Genomic DNA, 24913 nt, shown 5'->3' with positions numbered 1-24913 from the left:
AGCCATGGTGGCGAGTGTGGCACACTCTTTTTGAACCTGTTTGGCGTCACGTAACACGAGAACTTATTACGAGTGGGCAGCTGACCAATATTCCCTCGTATAGAACCTCAAGGCACTAAGTCTGCCAGTACGAGACCCTCGTTAATGAACTAAGAAAAGAAGTGTATACTTAAGGGCTCGTTTCTCCGTGTTTTTACACAATATTAATGAGATCTAACAGACAATAATGCCCAGGAAAGTATAGGAGAAGATGTTAGACCGAATTCTAAAGTAAACATGAAGAAAGAAAAGTGGGTGAAAGGATAACTTGCCATGGGCAGGATCCGAACCTGTGACCTTCGAATGGTGGTGGTAGTGGTTAGAAGATGAGAAAAGGCACCTAATTTCTGCAACCCGGTCGGGAGTACGGCGCAGTGCCTCTTCGAATGACGCGTTCGATGCTCTACCAGTTGAGCTACCACGACAGCCATCCCCTCCGCCACTTCTAATATCTTCCCTATACTTTCCTGAGCATTATTGTCTGTTAGATCTCATATATATATATATATATATATATATATATATATATATATATATATATATATATATATATATATATATAACAGACAGTAATGCCAAGGAATGTACAGGGGAAGTTATTAGAACCAATGGAATGTAAATAAGAAAGAAAAGTGGATGAAAAAATTACCAGCTGTGAGCAGGAATCAAACCTACGACCTTCAAATAACGCGTTCGATGCTCTAACCACTGAGCTCAGTGGTTAGAGCATCGAACGCGTTATTCGAAGGTCGTAGGTTCGATTCCTGCTCACAGATGGTAATTTTTTCATCCACTTTTCTTTTTTCTTATTTACAACTTTGCTATTAATAGGATTTATAGCAAAGTTGGTATAGAATAATAGGACTGAATGACGAACATAAATGACTGGTCATATCAAGAAAATTGTGACTTGACAGGGACGTCTTGGTTTACATGCCATGGCCGTGGTGCCCAAGCGGCCGTTCGTAAACTTGATATGTACCAAAATAATTATTACGAGACCTTTCTGCATAACTAACATAAATTTCTGGTGGGAAGGGGAAAAACCATGACGGGCATGTCATGTATAACATGACTATGTGTAATGCTCATAGTGCATTCATATCTGTTTAGTTAGTTTGATATGCTCCAAATTTGGTATTGCTGACGTGTGTGTAAACCGACAATTACATGTCGTAACAACACAATAATAACGTTAAATTTACGTACAGCATGATTTACATGCCATGGCTATGGTGAGCTCACATCCTGTTACCTAGTTTGATATACAGGAAGACTGCCATTACGCGGCGTGATTGCATGGCGAACATAAATGACAGATGCAAAATGAAGATAGCGACATTCATGTCATGTACAACATGAGTTACACGCCACGCTCATAGCACATTCACGGCTGTTTGGCTTGTTTTATACGTAGAATAATTAGTACTGCGCGGGCTGCCTCTATGATCAACCTAAATGACAAGTGGTAATATGAAAATTATGAGATTATACTCAGAGTGTGCTCGAGGCCGTTTCGTTAGCTTGATGTACAACAAACTTGGTATTGCGGGACATGAGTATGACAAACATAAATGGTAGTGTGCGCTCACGGTTATTTCGTTAGCTCGGTGACAAAACTGACATTGCGCGAAGTGACTCTATGCCGAACATGAGTGGCAGGGGGTAACATAACCGTCATTACATGCGTTGCATGTTCGTCATGATCTGCATACCACGCTCCTAACGCACTGGCAACCGGTTCACAAGCTTGATATACACCAGCATTGGTATCGGGTGACGTATGACTAACACCGATGACAGGTCCTAGCTTGTAAATCATGATATACATATTATCTATGGCATCATTTGCTCCTAGCGGGCTGCTTCGCATTTCATAGATTCCCACAAGGCGTGAAATGTGGCACTGTTTCTTGTTGAAAGGGTAAGCGGTGATTTGTTCATGCTTTTACTGTGTTTCCTTTGGCTTGCGAAGCTCATCTGCTTCGAAAATTGGGAAACATATTGGGATAATTTCCGAGCCGTAATTTTCGTAAGCAGGAAGAAATAAATGATTTCGGGGATTCTACGGGTCAAAACGGTGAGGTAATTATAAGACACGCCGCACTGCTTCTTTTTAACACGCGCCTAAATGCAAGAGAACGCGTGTTCTGGCATGTTGCTCCTATCTACATGTGGCTGCCAATTAAACCCCGCGTCCTCGAGAATATATAAGAGCCCTAGGTTTTTGCGGATGGCAAAGCCCAAATATCCTAGAACTTGGAAGCTGCTAGGCTACCATGGCGAGGGAAGGAAAATTCAGAGTAGTGAAAAGAGAATGCTGCTAGCACAAACGTACTACAGTGAAACAAGTCTACTTCGTTTTGTGCTCCGCATGGTAATACGCGGGATTTAGACACACGCGTATGAATCACACTGGTACGCTGCGCGCCTTCGAAATTTATTCACGTATTTTCCTCTCGTTATTGCGCAGTGATCTTCTCCGCAATTTGCGGCCTCCATGCCAGATTCCAGAGGTTTGGCAGACACCTGGTCTACGCAGGATTCACGCCTATACTGACGATGTACAAAGCTGAATATGTAGAGGTATGTTCATGGTTGCTATTGGCGTCTTTTATAATATTTTTGTAAGTAAGCAAATAAAGCAACAAAAGCTTCGGATTCGTTAAGACAGCCTATTATAAAATACGGAATAAACGCCTGTCTAAGTGCATAACTTGATGTGTACCTTCAGTTTGACCAACCGTGACATACTGTGCGTGTCCGAACTGAAATAGCCTATCGGGTGCGAAAATTTGTCCTGTGTGCATTGTGGGGTAATACATTGCATACAAATTGTTTTCTTATCCAGGAAAAGTAATTATTCATCTGACAGCTGAGACTCAGTGAGGACTCAATATTTATGGTTTTCGCAAATCGGAAAAACGTATGCAGTATAGCCTCACGCGATGTTACACGCTTGCAGGAAATACTGTCGAGCAACAAGCTTTTGGCGAAAGGCACCCAATATAACCTTCTGCACAGTTGGCTTGGAACTGGTTTGCTCACAAGGTATGGCTTCCTCGCTCATTGGAAAGTGTGCTGCCGTGGCTTTACGATAAACTCCACTGTACAGCCCGTTTGCTTCACTACAGAACTGAAAGTGGCTTATCGCAAAACTTGGTATATGTTCTGACCTCACCGTGTTCTTATCTTCAGCCATGAAAGCAAATGAGTGGCAGTAATGAGGCATCTATATTTATTGAAGCACCTGATTTTTTTTCAAGTTAAGCGCGATGATGTTTATTGGGCTCTTATCCCTGATTGAAGTTCCGACGCAATACAGGGCAAAAGAGGGCGTTAGCGCTGACTACTGAAAAATAACGAAAAGGAAATTCTGTTTAATGAATAAAGCAGTGATGCTTTGGGGTGAAATCAAAACGCCATTAAGGCTTGAAGAAGAATTTTGCACCGACTCGGATTGTTGTAGTCAGAATATGCACCTCTGGCGTACAGGCGCTTATCGGCAGTGCGAAGTTAGTTATGGTAAAGCTCATGAGAGGAAGAAATACTCCAATACTTTTTTTTGCTGTTTCAAGATGCCTGCTGAGACTGTCCAGCTATACACCGGCAATCGCCGTAATCTATGGTATATACTAGGACAACAAAACAAAAGCAAAAAACTCATATGCAACACTTGTGTTGTCTGCAACGAAGATTACATCACGACGACACCAGACACCAGTTTCATGCTTCCTTAAAGTGCCCAGACGCATTTTACGCATCCGTGTACCAAGTGCCATTTTACAGCTTAACATCAACGAGCGCGCTGATCATTCAAGGCAGCAAGCCAGTGTTAAGTTGGTACAAAAGTATCACTTACTTGCTTGTTTTTCTCCACGAATAGCTCAGGTGACAAGTGGCGTTCACGGAGGCGTCTTTTCACACCAGCGTTTCATTTTAAGATACTGGAAGACTTCTCAGCCACAATTAATGCCCAGTCGTTCATTCTCTGCGACAAACTGGAAAAGCTCTCTCAGAGTAAAGCCAACTTCAACATCGTTCCCGAGGTCACCCTTTGCACTTTGGACATTATCTGCGGTAGGTATACTTATTTTTCGAACAGTAATAGTTTTTTTTCTTATTCTTGTTGGTTTCTTCTTGGTGAGAGTCTGTTGAACTGTCTCTTTTGCAGAAACAATTATGGGAACGTCCATATCAGCTCAGAGCAATGAGAACAGCCCATACGTAGCTGCTGTAAACAGGTACCGACGCTTTTCGAGTTTGAGGATTTCTTCGGAAAGGTTAAATAGTTCACATGCTAAACAAAGCTAAGACGAAACTTCCAAATACAACGGTTGCTAAAAAGGAAAACGTTTCAACAATTTTTTCTGAAGGCTATAGAGTCATCGAGAAATACGATTCTGCTCTGACTGTGCTTATTTTAGATCAGCACAAGATACGTTTGTACTGCGCATCTCTGAACCACGCTAAATAAGTAAAAAACGAATGCAAATCTGATGACTTGCTTCCTTTGTGTTCTTCAAAAGTATTTTTTCACAGGAATTTTATACCAAAAGATATAAACATGACTACAATGAAAATTACGCTATAAGGCTCCGGATTTTTGGCTGCTGTCAGCGGACTGACATGGTCAGCCTGCTCTTCCGAAGAGGCTAATTGTTTTCATTGCGCTAAGTCAACCCCCCCCCTCTTTTACATTTGACCACAACCGTAACATAGAGTTGCATCAATTGAAGTAAAATGGAAATAAAAAAGTCACATTGCTATGAATCTGCGTAAAATTGGCCAAATAACTAATAATTGTATAAGAAGAAGCGAAGTCATAGTCGCTGGTACCTAAAAATAGCTGGAGCTGGACACGGCAGGAAAGTGTTGTTCTTCGTTCATCATCATTATTATCCCCATCAGCCTGACGACGCCCTCTGCAAGGCTCCCATGATTCGCCAATCAACCCGGTCTTCCGCTTTCTGTTGCCATGTTATATACCTGCGAATGTTTTGATCTCATCAGCCCTCCTAAATTTCTGTCTCGCCTTCGTGCGTTTGCTTTCTCTGGGAATCTAGTCAGTTACCTTTATTGACCAGTGGTTATCCTCCCTATGTGCTACGTGCCTTGTCAGTGTGCATTTCTTCTTCTTGATTTCAACTATGATATCCTTAACCCTAGTTTCTTCCATTACCCACTCTCCTCTCTTCTTGTCTCGTAGGTTACACGTATCATTTTCATTTCCATCACGCGCTGTGTCGTCCTAATTTCAGCTGAACCCTCTTTGTAAGTCTTAAGGTTTTTGTGCGTGGATAAGTACCGGCAAGATAAAGCTGGTATATGCCTTCCTCTTGAGGGATAGTGGCAGTCTACCAGTCATAATTTGATAATGGTTGCCGAATGTCATCCACCCTTTCGTTATTCCTCTACTTTTTTCACTCAGATAGTTAGGCTTCGCAGTTACTACCTGTCCTAAGTAGACATACTCATCTACAATTGCCAGCGTATCTTCACCTATTGCGAACTGCTGTGTTCTGCCGATACTGTTGCACATTACTTTAGTTTTGTGCATATTGATTTCGAGACCTACTGTTCTGCTTTTCGTGTCAAGTTCAGTAATCATGCGCTGTAATTTGTCCCCTGAGTTACATTGAGGCATTGTCATAAGTGAATCCCAAGTTAATAAGATACTCTCCACTAAGTCTTATCCCTAACTCTTCCCAATCTAGCACCCGGAAAACGTTCTGTAAACAAGCGGTGAACAGCATTCGAGAGATTGTATCTCCCTGCCGTACACTCTCCTTTAATGGGAGTCTGTCGCTTTCTTTATGAATAACTATCGTGGCTGTGAATTCCCTGTATAATTCTTCCAGTACGCTTATCCAGGGTTCGTTGATGCCCTGATTCTGTGGTGCCTGCATTACTGCTGATGTGTCGATTGAGTCAAACACGTACCTTCTCGTAATCTATGAAAGCTATGTATAGGGGTTGGTTGTATTCCGCGCATTTCTCTAATACGTGATTGAGAATATCAGTATGGCTATTGTGAAGTAGCCTGTACAAACTCCTGCTTAGTACTCTGCTTGACTGAACTTTATTGTTGCCCTAATTCTATCATTTTTGTCAGTAAGCAGTTGGCCTGTAAGCTTTCAAGTCCTTGGCGTCTCCATTCTTATGGTATAAAATGATGTTGGCATTTTTCCTAAATTCTGGTACCCTTCCCGTCAAGAGAAACATCGTGTATAAGCTGGCCAGTTTTTCGAACACAAGTTCTCCGCAATGTTTCAGCAGGTCCATTACCTTATTCTCACCAGCGGCTTTGCATCTTTGCATTCCTTTTAGGGCTTTCTTTGATTCCCGCCCCGCCGCGGTGGTCTAGTGACTAAAGTACTCGGCTGCTGACCCGCAGGTCGCGGGATCGAATTTCGGCGGCGGCGACTTCATTTCCTATGGAGGCAGAAATGTCTGCACGTGTGCTCAGATTTGGCTGCATGTTAAACAGCCCCAGGTGGTCGAAATTTCCGGAGCCCTTAACTACGGCATCTCTCATAATCTTATGGTGGTTTTGGGGCGTTAAACCCCGCATATCAATCAATCAATATATGTCTTTGCGTGCAACACTTGCACATATATTTAGCGTCATCTCATGACATGACGCTCAATAAGAAAATTGTAACACGGTCATCTTCCCTCCGCATGTTCCACACAACGTCGATTCCCAGGTACGTGGTATCTGTGAAATTTTTTATTTTATGTTTCTCCATTCAGACTTCACCAAGTTCATTTATGGTTAGCCCATTTTCTGAAAAAAGAATTCAAGGTCCATAAATTATTACGTGCTTAGAACTCCACGAATAACTCCCCTCTTACATTTCTAGAGCCGCGATGCCATATTCCCCACTGCATAGTCTCGGCCTCTTTCTTGCCTACTTTGGCATTAGAGTCGCCCATTAGAATGGTATACTGTGTTTTTACTTTAGTAATGGCTGACTCTACGTCTTCATATAAGGGTTCAACCAAGTGATCACCATGGCTCGATGTAGGCACGTAGGCCTGTTCGATCTTCATCTCGCACATTTTGGTAAACTATATGATGCTTGACACCCACTATGTTGCTTGCCACTTTCTCACTGACTCTGTAGTAGTTCTTCGTTCAGCCAAAGTTAAGGTGACTGCTTGTGCTATAGACGAAAACGTTTTTGCAAAATTCGCCACAAGTAGGTAAATGTCATTTATGCCATTCCTCTTACGTACGGTAAACACGGTGTAACATTGTGCGGCTACGCATGTGAAGATACTCCTGTCATAAACCGTGTAACCGTTTTGTGAAACGCAAAACGTGCCTACGAGCACCGCGCTTGGTTGTAGATTCTAGCACGTGCCGGCGTTGAATATACCTGGTGAGATAATGACCCACATTTCACGATCAAGGAACAAGGAGAGGGATATACAGCCGGCCACAGGAGTACGGAAAGTTAGCTTAATCCTCCACGGTGGATCAGCTCTTTCGGTATCCAACTGCTGACCCGGGTTTGATATCGGCCGTGAAAGCTGCATTTAGATGGGGGTGGATTATTAAAGGGCCGTGCACTGCTTGACGTGAGTGTGCGCTAAAAACCACCAGTGAGTCGAAATTTCCGGAGTCGCCCTTACTGCATTACTGATATTTGTATTTTTGTTTTGGTATGTATATCGCCAAATATTAATAAGGATATAAATTAAGCATTTTTTTGGCAGCGTCAACAAACTCTCTTCAATTTCTTTCATCTTATTCATCGTATTTGAGTCTTTCATAAGTACATGCACGCACATCCTGAGTTAAATAGATGCCTTTGTTTATCCATGTGTGCTTTCGTCCTCCCCGTGTGGTACGCAGTCCATGCATAAAGTTGTGCTCACAAAGCGAACAGCCACCTCTTTCACAGCCCTGTTGAATCTTATATCCAAAAAATAACTTTCAGACTTGGAGAGCTATTTTTGGAGAGAACTATGAAGCCTTTACTGCACTTCGACTTTGTATACAACTGTACAGCTTCTGGCCGGGAGTTCAACAAATGTCTCAATGTGCTTCACTCATTCACCCGGAGGGTAAGTTTGCGCTTACTGTTCACTAACAGCTTCATTCACTTTTATGGGTATTTGCACCAAGCACTTTAAATTTCTGCATATGAGCATGCAAGGTTATCAAATGCGGTTACTTAGCACGCCGTCACGTCTACGAAACCTAATCATATAAAGCCAACAAGCAGTAAAACCAATGAAATCATAATATAATTTGAGATGCAGACATAGCAAAGGTTGGGTTAGGTTAGGTTTGGTTGAAAACGGGGGGAAACAGCTTGACGCTTGAGAGAGGCGAAACCATACCCTCATTGCACACTTTATGCAATGGCTGTTCCGCCACCAGAACATTGCACATTTTATACAACTCACGTTTTATGCATTGCACGTTTTATGCAGCAATGGCTTTCCCGCCACCGCGATGGCGTGTGTTTCGACGTCGACACTTAAATGTGAAGCATTTCTTTGCATACTGGAATCACTTTGCACATCTGTCTCTGTGTCTGTCTGTCTGTCCGTCCGTCCGTCCGTCCGTCCGTCCGTCCGTCCGTCTGTCTGTCTGTCTGTCTGTCTGTCTGTCTGTCTGTCTGTCTGTCTGTCTGTCTGTCTGTCTGTCTGTCTGTCTGTCTGCTTACGTCTCGGTGCTCTCATGATCATGCCATTAACTTGGGGAAAACAAAAATTAGTATGGGAGAGTAAAATGATTTCACGAATACGACTCGCTAGTCATAACATGAGTAATGTCCCAATTCCGTCGCGTACGTTACTGTATCCGAAGGCATGAAGCATGCCTCAGTTTACCCCTTACTACACAATGAACGAGACAAGCCAGATGTATGGTAGTTACAAATATAGTCGAGTAAAACTTAAGAAGGCAGCGGCGTTTTCCCCTCAAAGGCAGATGTACACGAGCCTTCACCAATAGATGCGCACTTCAGGTGACGTCATGCGCCGGACTACACTCTAGCCGCGGATCCAGCCGACGGAAAAGATGCCCAACATGGCCGTCCTCGCTTCGGATTGGGCCGAGTCCCGTTGGCTGTGTGCGTCTCCCTTCATCACAGTGATTTCGAATTATGTGTGGTGGTCTGTCATGCCGGAAACATCATTGTGAGCTTACGATACACCATTTGTGCCACGTGTGTTTGTTCTGAGTCGTGAGCCAGCGAAGAGAGATAGCAGCGAACATCGGGGACGCTGCGCTTCGCTTCGTCTGGAAACAGGATCGCGAGGCGACATACCGATGCAAACAAACATCGTGTGTGTTTGTTTCATGGTGTTTTATTTGCGCTTAAGTGAAGTTACGACGAGGAGAGTTCGCCGAAGCTTGGTATCTACTGTGAACTTGCACGAAACAGAGTTATTCAATCATACGAGTATGGAAAATCCCCATAGGCTCCATGTATTGAAATACGAACACGGCATTGGCTTCTTGTCGGGAGTGAGCAGGTTGTCGCGCCACCTGTTGAATCGCACGTCCACTATTGAACGCATTACTTGTGTTTTGTATTGTTGCTCCCAGGTAGCGCGAACGTCAGCTAACTTCCCAAAAATTGGGCTAACTGCGTGTCCGGATTTCGGAACGCAGTTTCGCAACTCGCATAATTGATTACCTCTGCGTGCGCCAACGTGCGTGAACTCACGAGATTGCAGGTTCGCATTCGAAAAAAGAAAGCCTGACACATTCAAAAAAAGCTTGTGCAAACACACAAAAAGTACATGCAAATCTTACGCTACAAAACCAGCGACTGCTTTACAATTACATGCCCGGTGCCGTCGATCTTGCTCCTCAGCAAACGACGCACAGCGTTGTAGAAGGCACGGAGTTATTTTTCTCTCGCGATCCGGCATGTGCTGTAGCATTTTCATCATTACATCCTTACCAAAGCACTCGTCACGATACACAAATCGTATTTACACCGACAAATACGCGTTTTAGAAGCATTCACAGCTTTTTGGGCGGTACTATTTCTTTAGTCGCGGAACCTATTGGCTGCTGCGCTTCGGTCATCTGGGCGGGGCCTCTCCTGCCTTCTTAAGTTGTACGCGACTATACAATATGTCAACTCTATCCGGGAAAAAGTCATTTGTTCTATTTATAATGGGGAAATGTCAAGAGCAGGTGAAATGAAAGTTTTGAAAGAGAAATTATGGAAAACATGTACTATAGCATGACCAAAGTTGGTATCGAGCATTTCAGAACTGCAATGCCTAAACTTCTCATGTCTAAACTTGAAAATGCAATGACTAAACGTGCTGTTGGTGTTGGTCTACGCGAGGCTCCGTTTCGTGAGGCGTTCCGAGCGCCACTAGCAAACACAAGCACAAAGCGTCCGACGTCACTGTGTGCCATGGCGGCTGCATTTCCTCTGCTGCCAAAAACGGTGACGAGATGCTATTCCACTACAATTGGAATAGCTAGAAGGTTTGTATGAACAGTGTCGCGAAAACGTTCGGAACATAGTTTTATGAGATGTGACAACATGGTGCCATAAAAACCTTCAAAAGTGCTTCATTGAGCGTCGGCACTTTTGTCAACAGCTTTTTCCTGACGGGACTGGTATGCCGATTATAGAAGGTCCTTAAAGGCGCCCTGCGACACTTTAGGAACACCCCTATCTAGCACCGGAAGACGTGTAGCAATGAATACTGAGACGAATGCAACAAAAATGGTGGAAATTGGTGCATAGACAGCGAAGTTAGTAGTCCTAAAATTTCAAAACTCGAGCGGACGACGAGGAGAAACGCTGTCTTTCTCATTTCGCTCGCCTGCTCACGCCAAAGGCCGCTTCCAGTCACGGAATGCGTCTCTCAAAGACATTCCGGAAATGTCACCTCATGGTGGCCTTCACACACTACCTTGCTACCGCTCTTTTTCATGGCGTGTTTAGCATGGTTACTATGAACCAACGTTTTTAGAAGACTAGTTCTAGAAACGTTGCTATGAACCACGTGCGTCGAGTAGAAGACGCTTCCACGGTCACACTGTGCAAGATACACACATACACTTTGGGCAGGGTCACTTCTCAGCTTGCATGCAAGACTAGTTCTACGGCAACGCCGGCGCCCACCACCCCTTACATTTCTGGCTCGCTAAAAACGCGGCATGCCTTTCCACTTTTAGTTGCTTGCTGGCGTACCATAGCCTCGTTCGCAGGCTGTGTTGTGTTCGTTGTTCTCAAAATACATCATTTAGAAACAGGAATGATTTCTTCATGAGAAAATACAAAAAACGTGTTTGCTGTTTTAGCATTCACTCGTATATACTAGCTACCACCATATGAATATTGCACGCTTTTTCTCGCGTCCAGCTAATCAAAAGCGAACGGTGTTTGTCGTCACGTCACATGACATTACGCCACTTCTTATAAGAAAAATAGCCAATGTGTGTCGCTATAGTTTGAAATCAAGGTAGTTTTTTTTCCTTGAAATAAAATTATAACAGCGTCCACTTGGGCGTTGCCATTTGAGCAATGATATTGGCGCGTTCCACAGCGCCGTAAGAACCGATGAAAAATGCACGCTTAAATAGTGTCGCAGGGCCCCTTTAAAGATTAACGTATTCCTTTTGAGAGGACATCACTTTCGAGAATAGTAAATGATCTGCTGATACCAAGTCGGGGCTCTAAGGCGATATGGGTATCGCTAGGAGTATCGTTAAATCAACATGATGTCGCACTGCTGTTCAATCGTTCGCTGCATTTTGTGCTGGCTTCGAGTCACTCGACAGAAACCCAGTAAAAAAAGTTCTAGCGTGAACGAACCCTCGCAGGAAACTGGCGCTTGGTGTGTCATGAAAGTATACCAATCATCACTACAACCCATGCCCAGTGCGAGTGTGCTGCGACGTATATTCACGTCAGAAAAAAGTTTTCGCGATACAGACCGTGTGTTTCTTAGATTCACCATACAATATCTAAGTGTGCTTGCACTTTATGTCAAGATCAAATGGACGCGTCACATTCACCTCGTTGGCGATGAATACTCCTGTTTTACTCTGTGAGGAGTACAGATCTATTACACGTGCACAAATCTTCCTGGGTACCTTATTGTCTTTGTGGTAATTTAACCATAAAACTACAGTTTTTCTGAACATACAAAAAAGCTCATGACTATCAAGACTGAAAAGGCTGACGCCACTGCACAGAAAAAGAAAAAAAAATATAATTCACAACTATAGCCCGTGAGAAACTGCGGCACTGACAGCCAGTATGTATTGTGGCGCTGTTCACGAACGCCTTGGTACGAAGGAACCGGGAATAATTTTGAATTTATCCTTGTGAGAGAGATGACGCATTTGCAGTATACGTACGGTGAAGTGAACATATGAGTTCAGTATTCAACTAATGACACTGCGTGTTCTAAAAAAGGTGGCCTGCGCTAGGGACTTTGTGGAAGAAAACGCCGAAAGGCTGCGCTTTATTTATTCGCACACACACACACAAACACACTTTTTATATGCAAAGCATTGCGTAGCAAACTTCAGCGACTTTGACCATATCTATCTATCTATCTATCTATCTATCTATCTATCTATCTATCTATCTATCTATCTATCTATCTATCTATCTGTCTGTCTGTCTGTCTGTCTGTCTGTCTGTCTATCTATCTATCTATCTATCTATCTATCTATCTATCTATCTATCTATCTATCTATCTAACTATCTATCTATCTATCTATCTATCTATCTATCCATCTATCTATCTATCTATCTATCTATCTATCTATCTATCTATCTGTCTGTCTGTCTGTCTGTCTGTCTGTCTGTCTATCTATCTATCTATCTATCTATCTATCTATCTATCTATCTATCTATCTATCTATCTATCTATCTATCTATCTGTCTGTCTGTCTGTCTGTCTGTCTGTCTGTCTGTCTGTCTGTCTGTCTGTCTGTCTGTCTGTCTGTGATTTTTAGCTCTATTGGCCGTTTGGATAATGGAATCTATACCAAAATTGGTACGACAAAACATGACTCTGTAACGAGCATAAGTAATTAGGCATAACAGAAAAATCATGATATCTATGTCGTGAATGTCACCATTTATATGTCATTGTTTTCCAGCTCCTGTGGTGGTTTCGTTCACATCACATATTACAAAAATGGTATGGTATGACAAGAGTGCACGACAATCATAAGTGACAGGCGGTCACGTGGAAATCATGACATGTGTGTCATGTAATGACTACACGCCACGCTTATGGTGCGCTCGCGGTCGTTTCGCTAGCTTCAGACATCCCAAATTTGATATTACGTGACGTAAATGAATGACGAAGGTATGTGACTGGTGCCAACGTGATTATCATGACATATGTGTCTTGTAAGATTACGACTACATGTCACGCTCATGATGCACTCGCGGTCTTTTCACTAGCTTCACATATACCAAGTCTGGCATTACGTGACGTGAATGAATGTGAAGGTATATCGCAGGTGCAAATATGATAATCATTACTTTGTCATGTAACACAAGACTACATTCTAGGCTAATTGCGCACTCGCAGTCGTTTCACTAGCTTCACCTATAGCATATTCGGTATTACGTGATATGAATGGACGAAAAACACAAATGACAGGCGCAAACATGACGATTATGATGTGGAAGTCATTTACATCATAATTTACGCTCGCCTCGTCACGTTGTGCTCATTTTAATGGGACATCTCAACCTTCCTCAGTCGTGCTTCGCATATCATTGATTCCCACTGTACGTAGAATCTGCTATTTTTTGTTTTATCGCATCGCCGGACATTCAAATTCGCTGGCCGTGTTGCTCTTCTGCCTTGGAAAGAATGCTTAGCAGCAGCTGTCGATGACACTAGGGAGACGGTGGCAACACGCGCGAGCATTATGTTGTCACTGTTTCCCCCAGTCATATAACAACGATTTTCACACCAATTATCCAAAAATGGCACTGATATCGTTACCGGGGTTGACCAAAGAAGCAGAAGAAGGTGAGGGTACATACCCGCCTAGGATGACATTGCGAGGCCTGCACGATGCTCCGATTTCTTCCGCTCCCGTTTGATGCCTGTAGAGCCCAAGACTGTACAGGTCTTTGCTGCGCAGTTTGAATGAATGCGCTTAGCACAGCGGACTTTGAAGATCTGCAAAAGTGAAACACTACACGTTCTGCAGACCAAACGCCTCTATCTCATCAACGCCGTATCGCAGAACCAAGAAAGGAGAGAAGCATCTCAGTGGTGCTCACGGGTGGGCTGGGTCGAGAGCTATTTTTCCCCGCTGTTAAATACGATCATAATGACGCAAAACAGGTACCAATTCCACCTAATGCATACATGCCTAAACTCAAGGAAGTGTTTACCAGTGAATAGCCATTAAATTAACTTATTTTTACTAGGTGATTGAAGAGCGAAAGAAAGAGTTGGAAAAAGAGGTCAACGAAGGAACCAGAAAGCTCGACCACTCGAATGAATCTGAAGCTATGGCCAAAAGAAGGAGGCCTTTTCTGGATCTTCTCCTGGTAGAACATCTTAAGAATGACCAGTACATCACTAAAGAAGACATACGAGAAGAGGTGGACACCTTCATGTTTGAAGTGAGTTGATTCCTCTAGGAGGAAGCTCTTTTTCTCGTTTTTACACTCAGAAGTTTAAAGTTTTGTCCGAAACCTTGCCAGTGCCCTAAATGAAGTTTCTGTGAAGACGGTGGTGATCGGGGTCTTGCAGCATGCGTGCTTAATCTGCCAGTACTTTGTTCAAAATTTTGCGTTGGCTTATCTCGCACGATGCCTTCGACGTCCAGCACAATGAAGGAGAAAGATGGACAAGAGCACCTAAGGCACCACGATGAATCTTCTTTTTCATATATGTTTGTTGATAGCCAGGGTACCTCATAAAAAGTTTTTTTTTTGCTGCACAGTGTAGTATAACCTTTTGAAATGTGTTTTTCTTTCTCAAACTGCTAGTTTCACCTTGATAGCAGAAGCTGGGACTAAGTAATCATTACTAATTATAGCTTCAGTAGTATTTGTTTAGCACACTGTTTGAATTCACCGAAAATGCAGGAACCTGTTGGTTATAACGCCCCCCTCCCTCCTAAAAAATGAAAATGCTGTTATTGAACACAAAAATCTGTCTTCGTTAAGTATCTTCCCACGGTATGCGCGTTACCGTCATGTTTCTCGCATCTGAAAACAGGGTAAATAAGACTTAAATATGTGGCGTCAATGTGGCTGGTGTTTTCAAGGTACTCAATCAACCCCTTGCTGAGCAGATAGTTGACAGAGTCTCCAAAGAATATTTCCTTATCTTCAGCATAAAGCATGTTTACGTTCTGAAGGATAATGGCATCGTCGCTATGAAGTGTTCACGAACACTTCATTGCGTTCGCTGAACAGGTGATCTATACCGTTGCTTGTAAGCGTTAATGATTACTTGAAAGACCTGGCGCAAGCTCGAAAACGAGAACATCGAAGATGAGACAGAAAGAGTGCCAACTCACCCCTAAGTTTAGTTCCTAAAGCATTGGCAATAAAGAACCTCTAGTAGCACTTGTGCCAACCTATTTGACTGACTGCGCGTGCAGAAAAACCAGACAAGACATCAAATTCAGATCGCAACCACAGTATCTAGGGAATATCAAAACCAAATAAGTGGTCAAGTAAAAGCTTTAAAAAAACCCAAACCTGGGCACTGTTCAAACCATGGAGAGCATCTGGGAAAAACAGAGAAAAAATACTTACATGCACTTCGGGACAAAGCCAACACAGAAACGCCGTGACCCAACAGTTGGTATTCACTTTTCTGCAACAAAACCGAAGGCGCGACGACGCAAGAATCACCTGTCTTTTTGATGCGAAACGCATGCAGCACCTCTAGAGCCACCAGATCCCGGCTCCTTCGAAGTAGTTTCAGTGTTATCGAACGGCGGGGTATAGCCACACAAAGTGCAGTGGTAGTGTAAATGAAAACTTGTTCCAGTCTTAATTAAAAAGGACTGCTGTCTTAAGTGTTCACTTGTACAGCGCCCTATTTGGTTCATATATAGCTTTCCACAGCTCAGGGGGTTGTTATAAACCGCGCCACGGCCAATCGCAGAATGCGCTTTGCGTGTGTCTTGTCGCACGCCACCTTGACTTTTCTAGAAAATGTGCGGGCACAGATAGAGGAAGATTTAAACTTTATTTATTTTCGGCAGATTGATGGGCTGGCCACCTAAATGATAACGAATGGACCATCTCTCGCGACAGCTCCCTTGGCCTGCTGGATCGCCCAGAGTTGTTTGTTCACACCCTAACTGAACAGCGAAGTCCGCCAACGCGCCCGAAGGTTTTCATTGGAGGCCGTGACCACATAACTCCTGATTAATGCTGAACATTCCCATAGGATACAGTCAACACTGGCTCTGGTGGTAGAGTACTGGTAAAAATTAAAACTACAGACGTCGGGATATATGTGGCACATCACGATGGGGTTCTTGTATGTGCGTGTTTACAGAGCCTCAAAAGCTGTAGGAGCGAAGACTCCCTCTACATGGTGATGATGATATATGAAGTGTAACGTCCTAAAACCACCGTATGATGGTGAGACACGCCGTAGCGGAGGGATCCAGAAATTTCGACCATCTGGGGTTCTTTAACGTGTACACAAATTTGATCACATGGGCCTACGGCATTCCCGTCTCCATCGAAAATGCAGCCGCCGCAGCCGGGATTTCAACCCATTACCTGTGGGTCAGCAGCCTAGTACTTAAGCCACTGGACCACCGTGGCGGGGCCCTGCACATGGTGCCGATGCGCAACCTTTTATTGCGATAGCAATTATATAAACACTCTCGACTGAATTTCCCCGCTGGCGTAAGCGTGCACGGCCTCGCCGTCCCTCACCGTATATGTATGCGTATCTATATATATGAAAATGTAAGAAAGAAAAAGTAAAGGGAAAGACACCGCTTGCTCCACATATATCAAAGTTGGTGTCACGTGACGGGAATAGACGACGAAAGTAAATGTCATGTCCAAACATGATAATCATGGCATGCGTGTCATGTGAAACATGAGTATATATGCTACGCTCACAGCGTGCTCGCGGCCGTTTCGCTAGCTCCACATATACCAAATTTTGTATCACATGACGTGAGTAGACGATGAAGGTAAATAATACGTTTAAACGTGATAATCATGACATAAAAGTCATGTAAGACATAATTTACGTCCGCCTCGTAACGTTGCGCTAATTTTAAAGTGACATACGAACCTTCCCTCTTCGTGCTTCGCATATCATCGATTCCCACTGTACGTGGGATCTGCCAAATTTTTTGGTGGCTTTGTATCGGCTGGCCACCTGAACTTGGCCCTTTCGTGTAGCTGAGACGCGTAAAGAACGTCTTCCACGTAGACATCAAAGGTTACACTCAATTTACCTCAGCCTGCCTGGGTTCATCGTCAAGCCCCAGCTTCCGGAGTATCAGCGTTGGAAATTCTTTGGGAATTCTCGCATTCGATTGTTGCGAATTCAACGCGGCCGATTATTGAACGTAGGCCATTCCCTGTTAACACTTTTGAACCTTGGCGATTTTAACTACTCGTTATTTATTCAAATATTTGTTTCATTGAATGTGAATTTTGTATCTAATAATACTTGTGGTTTAGAAGCTCATTTGTCATTTTATATATGTATGCTTGTAGTTGTTTAAAGTATTGCATTCCTTGTGTCACATACAAGTGTACTCAAACTATCACTTCGTTTGCCCACACACGTATCTCATCTCTTCACTGCTTTTGCTTGCGTACGGAACGAACTAACCTGCTGTCATTCCCGCCGCCGACTTCACGCCGGTAACACCATAGTGGCAGCTTGTGACATTGTGGTTTGAGGTTTATTAGTTGTCTGGTCTTTCCTGCAGGCGCAGTTAGTGAAAGAGTTGTGCGCATATCCTAGAAGAGACTTTATAAAGCGAATGCTTCAGGAAAATAAACTTAGTTGTGAGTTTGCACTCTTTCTGTCTCACCTTTGTTCTTCTCGTTTTTAGGCTTGATGTACCTGCACGTCCTTCACGTAACCATGCACCAACTGGCCCAACATAGCGTACTGTTGAGCACTAATGGCATTGCAAAGAGTACTGCGGACAACCCACATGGCGGCGGATGGGTTCGTCTCATACCAGGACAAATTTTCGGCAACTACGAGGCTTTGCTTTCTGAAAAATCCATACGCATTCCATTGTGGCTTCGTGCCCAAACGAGAGGCTGTCTTCTTTTCCTTTCTTGACTTATTACATTGCGACCACTGACTGTGTTTCAGTGTGCTAAAAACTTGCACTTCCAGACGAAAGAACCATGAAGGTAAAAGGTAATGAAACGGTTATACTGAAGTATTGCCGACTAAAACATAGTTGAGATCATTTTCGTCCTGCTACTGAAGTTGTATTTTCATCCCCTTTAATTTCTTCACATCTATATCACTCTTATTACAACACACTTAAAATAACTAACGTCCTCCTTACCTATCCTGGCTTCAGCATCTGCTGGTTTTTGTACATGATGGTGAAAAACGAGCACTCCGAAATTCCTTTTTTCACTTAGGCGTACATGGAACATAAACAACAACAAAAAATATTTACAGCAGCACATGCTTAAACAGAAGTTGAACCTCAGGAAGGTTTAAATTTTTTTTAATTAGCTCTCGTAATGATTACAGGAACAACATGTGTCTCCAATGTAAACATTTATAGGCAGTATATATATAAAAATATATGTGTGATGCACAATTCAAAAAGCCCCACTTACTGGCTTTAGTGTTTCACATCACAATTACACTTTTATTGCGATATCAATTATAGACACCCTAAAAGCCTGGATGTCATCAGCATTCTGTCCACAGCATACTTCACCGAGTGGGAAGATGCTTATTTGATGTCATGTAAACTGTGGGAATTATCGCATTAAGGGCTCATTTAAATTCACAAACTATAGCACAGTACGAAAGTAGTTTTGTTTGAAGATGATAGAATGAGGGTACCGCGAAACCATTGTAATGATGGAATTATCGAGTGGTGACTATATTCGAGAAACTAAATAGTCGATATTCAATTCGCGAATCGATCCATTGAAAGGGCTACTATTCGATGCGTACTCAATTATTCAAGTGTTTATACACCTCTGCTTTAAATCACCCACTTGTTAATCACTTCGCATAATGTGACATTTGGTGCGATTCTACTCCGTTGACGCGATTCCTCGCCTGACAGGAGGCTTGTAAAGGGTACCTTTGCGTTTATGGTTCAAGACCTGACAGGGCTCTTCCATGGTTGAACACTTGACTGTTACGCAGAGTGCATGAGTGGCCCAGCCGCAGCGGTTTATTGACTATATAAGGCACTCGGCTGCTGACCCGCAGGTCGCGGGATCGAATACCGGCTGCGGCGGCTGCATTTCCGATGGAGGCGGAATTGTTGTAGGCCCGTGTGCTCAGATTTGGGTGCACGTTAAAGAACCCCAGGTGGTAGAAATTTCCGGAGCACTCCACTACGGCGTCTTCCATAATCATATGCTGGTTTTGAGACGTAAATCGCACATATCAATCAAATAAGATTGCATGGGTGAGATGCCGGCTGGGTGCTGCTTTATTTTCGTTACCTTGTGTGTGCGATAGCGGCAGCTGAAGCAGTGAAGATAGGCAAAGTGGTCACCAAAATCGGCTGTTAGTTTCAGAACAGTTTACGCTATAAAAAAAATGAGTGTGGATTAGAACACTGCTTCACGCTCCTCTTAGTTCACGAGCTATGTGCTGTCGACGTGTCATGAAAACAAAATCCGGAGTCATTAACGAGGTGTGGCTGCGCACTTTTGAAGACATTACAAACGATTCCCTACATAAAGTTATTCGGGGCATGGGCAAGCCGGTTGCCAATTCAGCATTTGTAAGTGCACTGAAACACAAATGAACAACACAGACAAGATCGGGTCACCTGTTTTTTTGAGACATGACACCACCTACTACAACAGATAGCCAATGCCGATCCGGGCACAGCGTAGCCCACGCGTGGTGCCAGAATTTCGCCGGATCCGGTTGTGAAGGGAGACAGTTGTTCACAGGTATAGAGTGAGGGTTGACAAGGCTTATGAAGCTTTTCGGCTTGGAACTTCTGACATAGCCTGTCGATATAATAAAGTAAGAAAAAGTATAAAATCTATACGCACTAGGGAAGAATCCCTAGATATAAGAAGCCATGGAAAGGTAAATAAGGTGATCTTCGATAATTAGAAAGCACGATCTGCGTGTATGGCGCAGCTTTACAACCGTTTTACTTGTTGACTTCCCACCCCTAGGAAACGTCTTGCGCAGCGGTAGAACGCTGCCTAAACAGAATGGTGACACATATTGGCATTTTTTTTTTGCTTCCAGGGTCACGATACAACAGCGATGGGGATCAGCTGGGCGCTTTTTCTTATAGGTCACCATCCGAAGGAACAACACAAAATTCACGAAGAACTAGACCAAATCTTCGAAGACGACAAAGAGCGTCACGTCAGCTTCTCAGACATAAGACAGATGAAGTACCTGGAGTGCGTAGTCAAGGTATACAGTGCCAACAAAGAAATCATACGATGCTATAAATTTTACTTTTTACCCGAATTCAGGAAGCTCAGCGCATATACCCGTCTGTGCCAATGATTGGCAGAACATGCCAGGAACCATTTGAAATCGGTAAGTTCTGTTGAAACTCATTTCAGTGTTGGGTACTGAACAAAAATGGGAATTTTTTGAAACTTTTACACGCAAAAAGAGCCGCCACAAAGAGTGCTCACTGCCAATAGTGAGCGCTCTTTGTGGAACAAAATTTATCAGACACCACTGATCGTTTCATTAAATCAAAATTGGCCACTTTTTGAAAATTTTCAAGACGTCATTTTGTGAATACGGGTTCGCTACTAGATTTTGGGAATGTACGAATTCGCGAATGTATCTAAGATACAAGTGGCAAGTGTCACATCAGATGCAATTTTCGTGGCAGTATCCGCTATCTGTATCTTCAATACTTTTTGCCCAAGTTTCTTCTATCGTAAAGGTATCTTTGTCCAGCTTTGCTCGTGGCATACTTTCCTTCTTCTTCTGGCACGAAACGCTTGGGACATGAACTGGTAGTGGGTTGTCTGCTGAAGAGAAAGAGGAGGTAGTAGGAACAATGGCGGAGATGCCTTAATAAACAGTGCTGCGTTTTGGAACTGCGTTTCAGGGTGCTACATACTCATACAATGATGCGGAAGCACAATGACCAATAGCGATGTTCATGCGCAATTATCAACCATGCCATTTATGCATTTCGAGGTTCACCAATGCGCAAGCGCATTATTGTCGGTCTGTGTTCGCATTATCGTATAAGTAAAAAAAAACGTCGCAGCTTTGCCATAAAGGCGAAGCAATGAATGCGATAGCAACAAATTGGAAGGTCACGTGGTGTATTGCAAGCAGATAGAAACGTGCCCCACGTTTGTCACGCACAAATAACACACAAAACGTACTCACAGGTACTGATGAACGCAAATAAGTGTCTCAGTTCTGACTTCGTTGCGTCTGAAAAGCGCGCTGTTTTCGCGAACGGAGACTGTGCAACGATTGCAGTGAGCTTTGTGCGCCCGGAAACTACAAAAGAACCGTTCCGACGAAAGCCACAGGCTAGCCAAGAGGTACGAACTTCTCCACCGCAAGATGACGGTGCGCAAGTGAGCGTCCACCTTCTACTCTCTGGGGGGCAAAGTACGCGTGGGATATGAGAGCGCGCACCATCGCGCCGTGACGATGTGGCGACGCGCGTTCATTGCGCCAGCTTGCTGGTAATGCTAAAAAGACGATATGTGTGTGAACGGTCACGAGCACTTCATGAGTGTGGCATGTTACTTGACGTCATGTTACTTGACGTCATGTTACTTCAGTCATGTTACTTGACGCGCATGTCATGATTATCATGTATGAACGTGTCATTTACCTATGCCGTCCATTCGCATCACGTAATACTGAATTTGGTGCATATTATCTTGTATGGACGTGTCATTTACCTATGCCGTCCATTCGCATCACGTAATAAAAACTGTTTCTAGCGCATCACGAGCGTGGAATGTAGACATGTTACTTGACACGCGTCACATGATTATCATGTTGACACTAGTCATATATTTTCGTCATGCATTCACGTCCCGTATTACCAACTTTGGTATATGAGAAGCTAGTGAAACGAATGCCAGCGCACCATGAGCATGGCGTGTAGTAATGACATGCATATCATGATTTCCACGTTAGGGTCTGTCAGTTGTGTTCGCGATGCAGTGATGTCATACCATACCAGTTTTCTAACATGTCATGTGATCGAAACTACCGCAAGAGCTGGAAGCCCATGAAATGTAAATGATGACATTCATGACATACTTATGATGATTTTCTCGTTATGACTTGTCACTTATGCTTGTCATACAGTCATGTTATGCCGTACAAATTTTAGTATCAATACCATTATAGAAACAGCCTGGAGAGCTAAAAGTCATAGATAGATAGATAGATAGATAGATAGATAGATAGATAGATAGATAGATAGATAGATAGATAGATAGATAGATAGATAGATAGATAGATAGATAGATAGATAGATAGATAGATAGATAGATAGGCTCAAGATCACCGAAGTCCTCTAAGAAATGCTTCGCATTTAATATAGGTTATGTCATGCAGAATGCAATTGGTAGTAAGCGCTGTTCGTAGAGTGTGTTCTTGTGTGTATAGGTGTGTGAATGCGTTCCTGAATGAAGGAATACCAGGTTGTGCAAGCAGCCCATCAGCAAGTTCTAATAACTATTTTTCCTCACTCTCTTGCATATGTCACACACGACTTGCCTCCGAAGATGGAGCCACTCTGCCTACCGGAACGATAGTTCAAATGTCAGCCTATTTCTTGCATCGGGATCCCGAGGTATTTCCTAAGCCGGAAGAATTCCACCCAGAGAGGTTCCTCCCGGAAAACTCCAAGGGAAGGCACCCGTTCGCTTACGTTCCATTCTCTGCGGGACCACGAAACTGCATCGGTGAGCAAATGAAATCATATCGATTGTAAAGCACAAACCATCGGTAGCTCTGATCCCGAATGATTTTTGCGTCTGGGTGGACAAGTCGCCAACAGCTGAGGTGTTATTTATACGAATGATCTGTCGGACGGGCCTTCTGTGTAGAGGTAAATCTAATCTGGAAGAGCATAATAGATCAAAGGCGAATAATATTATGATAAACTGCAGTATTCCTGTCGTTTTCCGGGAACTGCAATAAATAATCACTCAAGCAAAAAAAATAAAAAAATAAATTTTCGATTCATTTATCAATGAGAAAACGTACCAAATATTGATATTAGTACTGAAATAGTGCGGAACTCAGCTATTATATGTCTGTGCTACCCGTATCGCGATGCCAACTTCACATGTGACATGTGGAGTTCTACAGTTTTGTTTTCGTTAAGCTTGTCTTTGTGCCTCATAAGAGGTGCGCATTATAACATTTCCTGATTGGAACTCTCAGCATGAGAGACAGTGCACAAGACCAGCTTGATTAGAAGGCTATGCGCTCTTCGCTAGGTCGTTTTGTTACTTATTCGAATGACTCGCAACGCTAATTATAACAATGCCCCGTTTTGCCTTAGGGTTCATTCTCGCTCTGCGTTTGTTCACCATTGACATGCCTACATTATACGCCTACAAAATGACTAGTATCGTGGCAAAAGAAGTTCAGCATTATCTTATATTCTTGATTCATCATTCGTGTTAAACAAGTGTTTTTCGTTGATTCCTACATAATGGTACAATATAGGTAATGCATCAAAATATTCTTTAGTAAGCATAAATTACCGGACTAATTATCTATGAATTGCATCATAAATCTTCAAGCCGACAAAAACGTATGGGTGGAGTCAGTGGTGTAGCCAGGGATTGGTGTAGTGAGCCATCATCATCGACAGAGGGAGGGATGGGGCAGGGGTCAACTTTTTCTTCCCCCCTCCTAACCCGAAGGAACATCAAATAAAGTTTATAGATTCATTCATTAGCTATGGCATACAGAGCGAACAATGACTAATTCACGAAGGGTTCTAAAAACAAAATCTGTCAACGTCCTTTGATGGGTAGACAAAGACATCAAGAGCGCTAGTCTTCCTGTGAACCAGTGTTATTGCAAACCGCTGTCCTTCGTGTCTTTTTCTTTTACTACGTCTATGTGTTTCTGTGCTCGAGAAGATGTATCATGATGTAGATCGTCTTCTGTGATCTTTGTACATGTTTATTTTTGAGTTATGTGCGATTCAACGAAACAACTTCTCTTTTCACAGGACAAAAATTTGCGCTCACCGAAGAGAAGATAGTCCTTGCGAACATTCTGCGACGCTTCACAATCAAATCATTGGATCAACGAGACCAAGTCGAGATGGTCACTGAAATGGTGCTCAGGCCTAGGAGTGGACTCCGAATTAAGTTCACTCCTCGTTAGTATTTTGATCAATACACAAAAAGGTAGTCGCATCTCATTTTTTACCCACGCTCCAAGAAATAAAGGAGTCAAAAAAGTTCTGACATGCTAATCCGCTTCAAGCTTTCACTTGAACTTCTTTGGACGGTACACACATAAAGAAAGAGTTGAAATTTCGCAGGTGTTATGGAACTGTCGTGAAACGCGTTTTGATTGACCTCCGTGTCGAACGCGCCGCCGTATACACCATACACATCGCATGTTTGCCGCCCGGCGTCGATGTGGCTATAGGGTACCCCTCTCACCCCCAGGGTTGCCACAGGTCACAACTTTCCACCAAATTGGTGAATTTAACAGGCCCATG

At 43.2% G+C, this 24913-nt stretch overlaps 2 protein-coding genes across 4 annotated transcripts in view; one reads left to right on the top strand and one right to left on the bottom strand.

Moving 5' to 3' along the window:
• The window catches only part of LOC119162052 (uncharacterized), a 105108-nt gene that overhangs the window by 17925 nt on the left and 62270 nt on the right, over positions 1–24913 (top strand). The window contains exons 3-12 of the mRNA XM_037414536.2: positions 2513–2625; positions 3005–3090; positions 3926–4119; positions 4214–4283; positions 7989–8115; positions 14451–14648; positions 20458–20631; positions 20694–20760; positions 22947–23126; positions 24413–24569. Of these exons, the coding sequence (XP_037270433.2) occupies positions 2513–2625; positions 3005–3090; positions 3926–4119; positions 4214–4283; positions 7989–8115; positions 14451–14648; positions 20458–20631; positions 20694–20760; positions 22947–23126; positions 24413–24569 (1366 nt within the window). The remainder of the gene's footprint in view (positions 1–2512; positions 2626–3004; positions 3091–3925; positions 4120–4213; positions 4284–7988; positions 8116–14450; positions 14649–20457; positions 20632–20693; positions 20761–22946; positions 23127–24412; positions 24570–24913) is intronic.
• Positions 1–24913, bottom strand: part of LOC119161238 (cytochrome P450 4c3) — a 162344-nt gene that overhangs the window by 120604 nt on the left and 16827 nt on the right. For 2 of the 3 annotated variants that reach the window (XM_075879664.1, XM_075879665.1), the window contains exon 2: positions 14058–14150. The exons of the other annotated variant lie outside the window; for it this stretch is intronic. The gene's annotated coding sequence lies outside the window, so the exon portion shown is untranslated. The remainder of the gene's footprint in view (positions 1–14057; positions 14151–24913) is intronic. 3 annotated transcript variants of the gene reach the window in all.

This window comes from Rhipicephalus microplus, chromosome X, assembly GCF_043290135.1.
Source record: "Rhipicephalus microplus isolate Deutch F79 chromosome X, USDA_Rmic, whole genome shotgun sequence".
Lineage (NCBI taxonomy): Eukaryota > Metazoa > Arthropoda > Arachnida > Ixodida > Ixodidae > Rhipicephalus > Rhipicephalus microplus.
The sequence above is the reverse complement of the archived record's forward strand: the minus strand, read 5'-3'. Positions and strand labels throughout refer to the sequence as shown.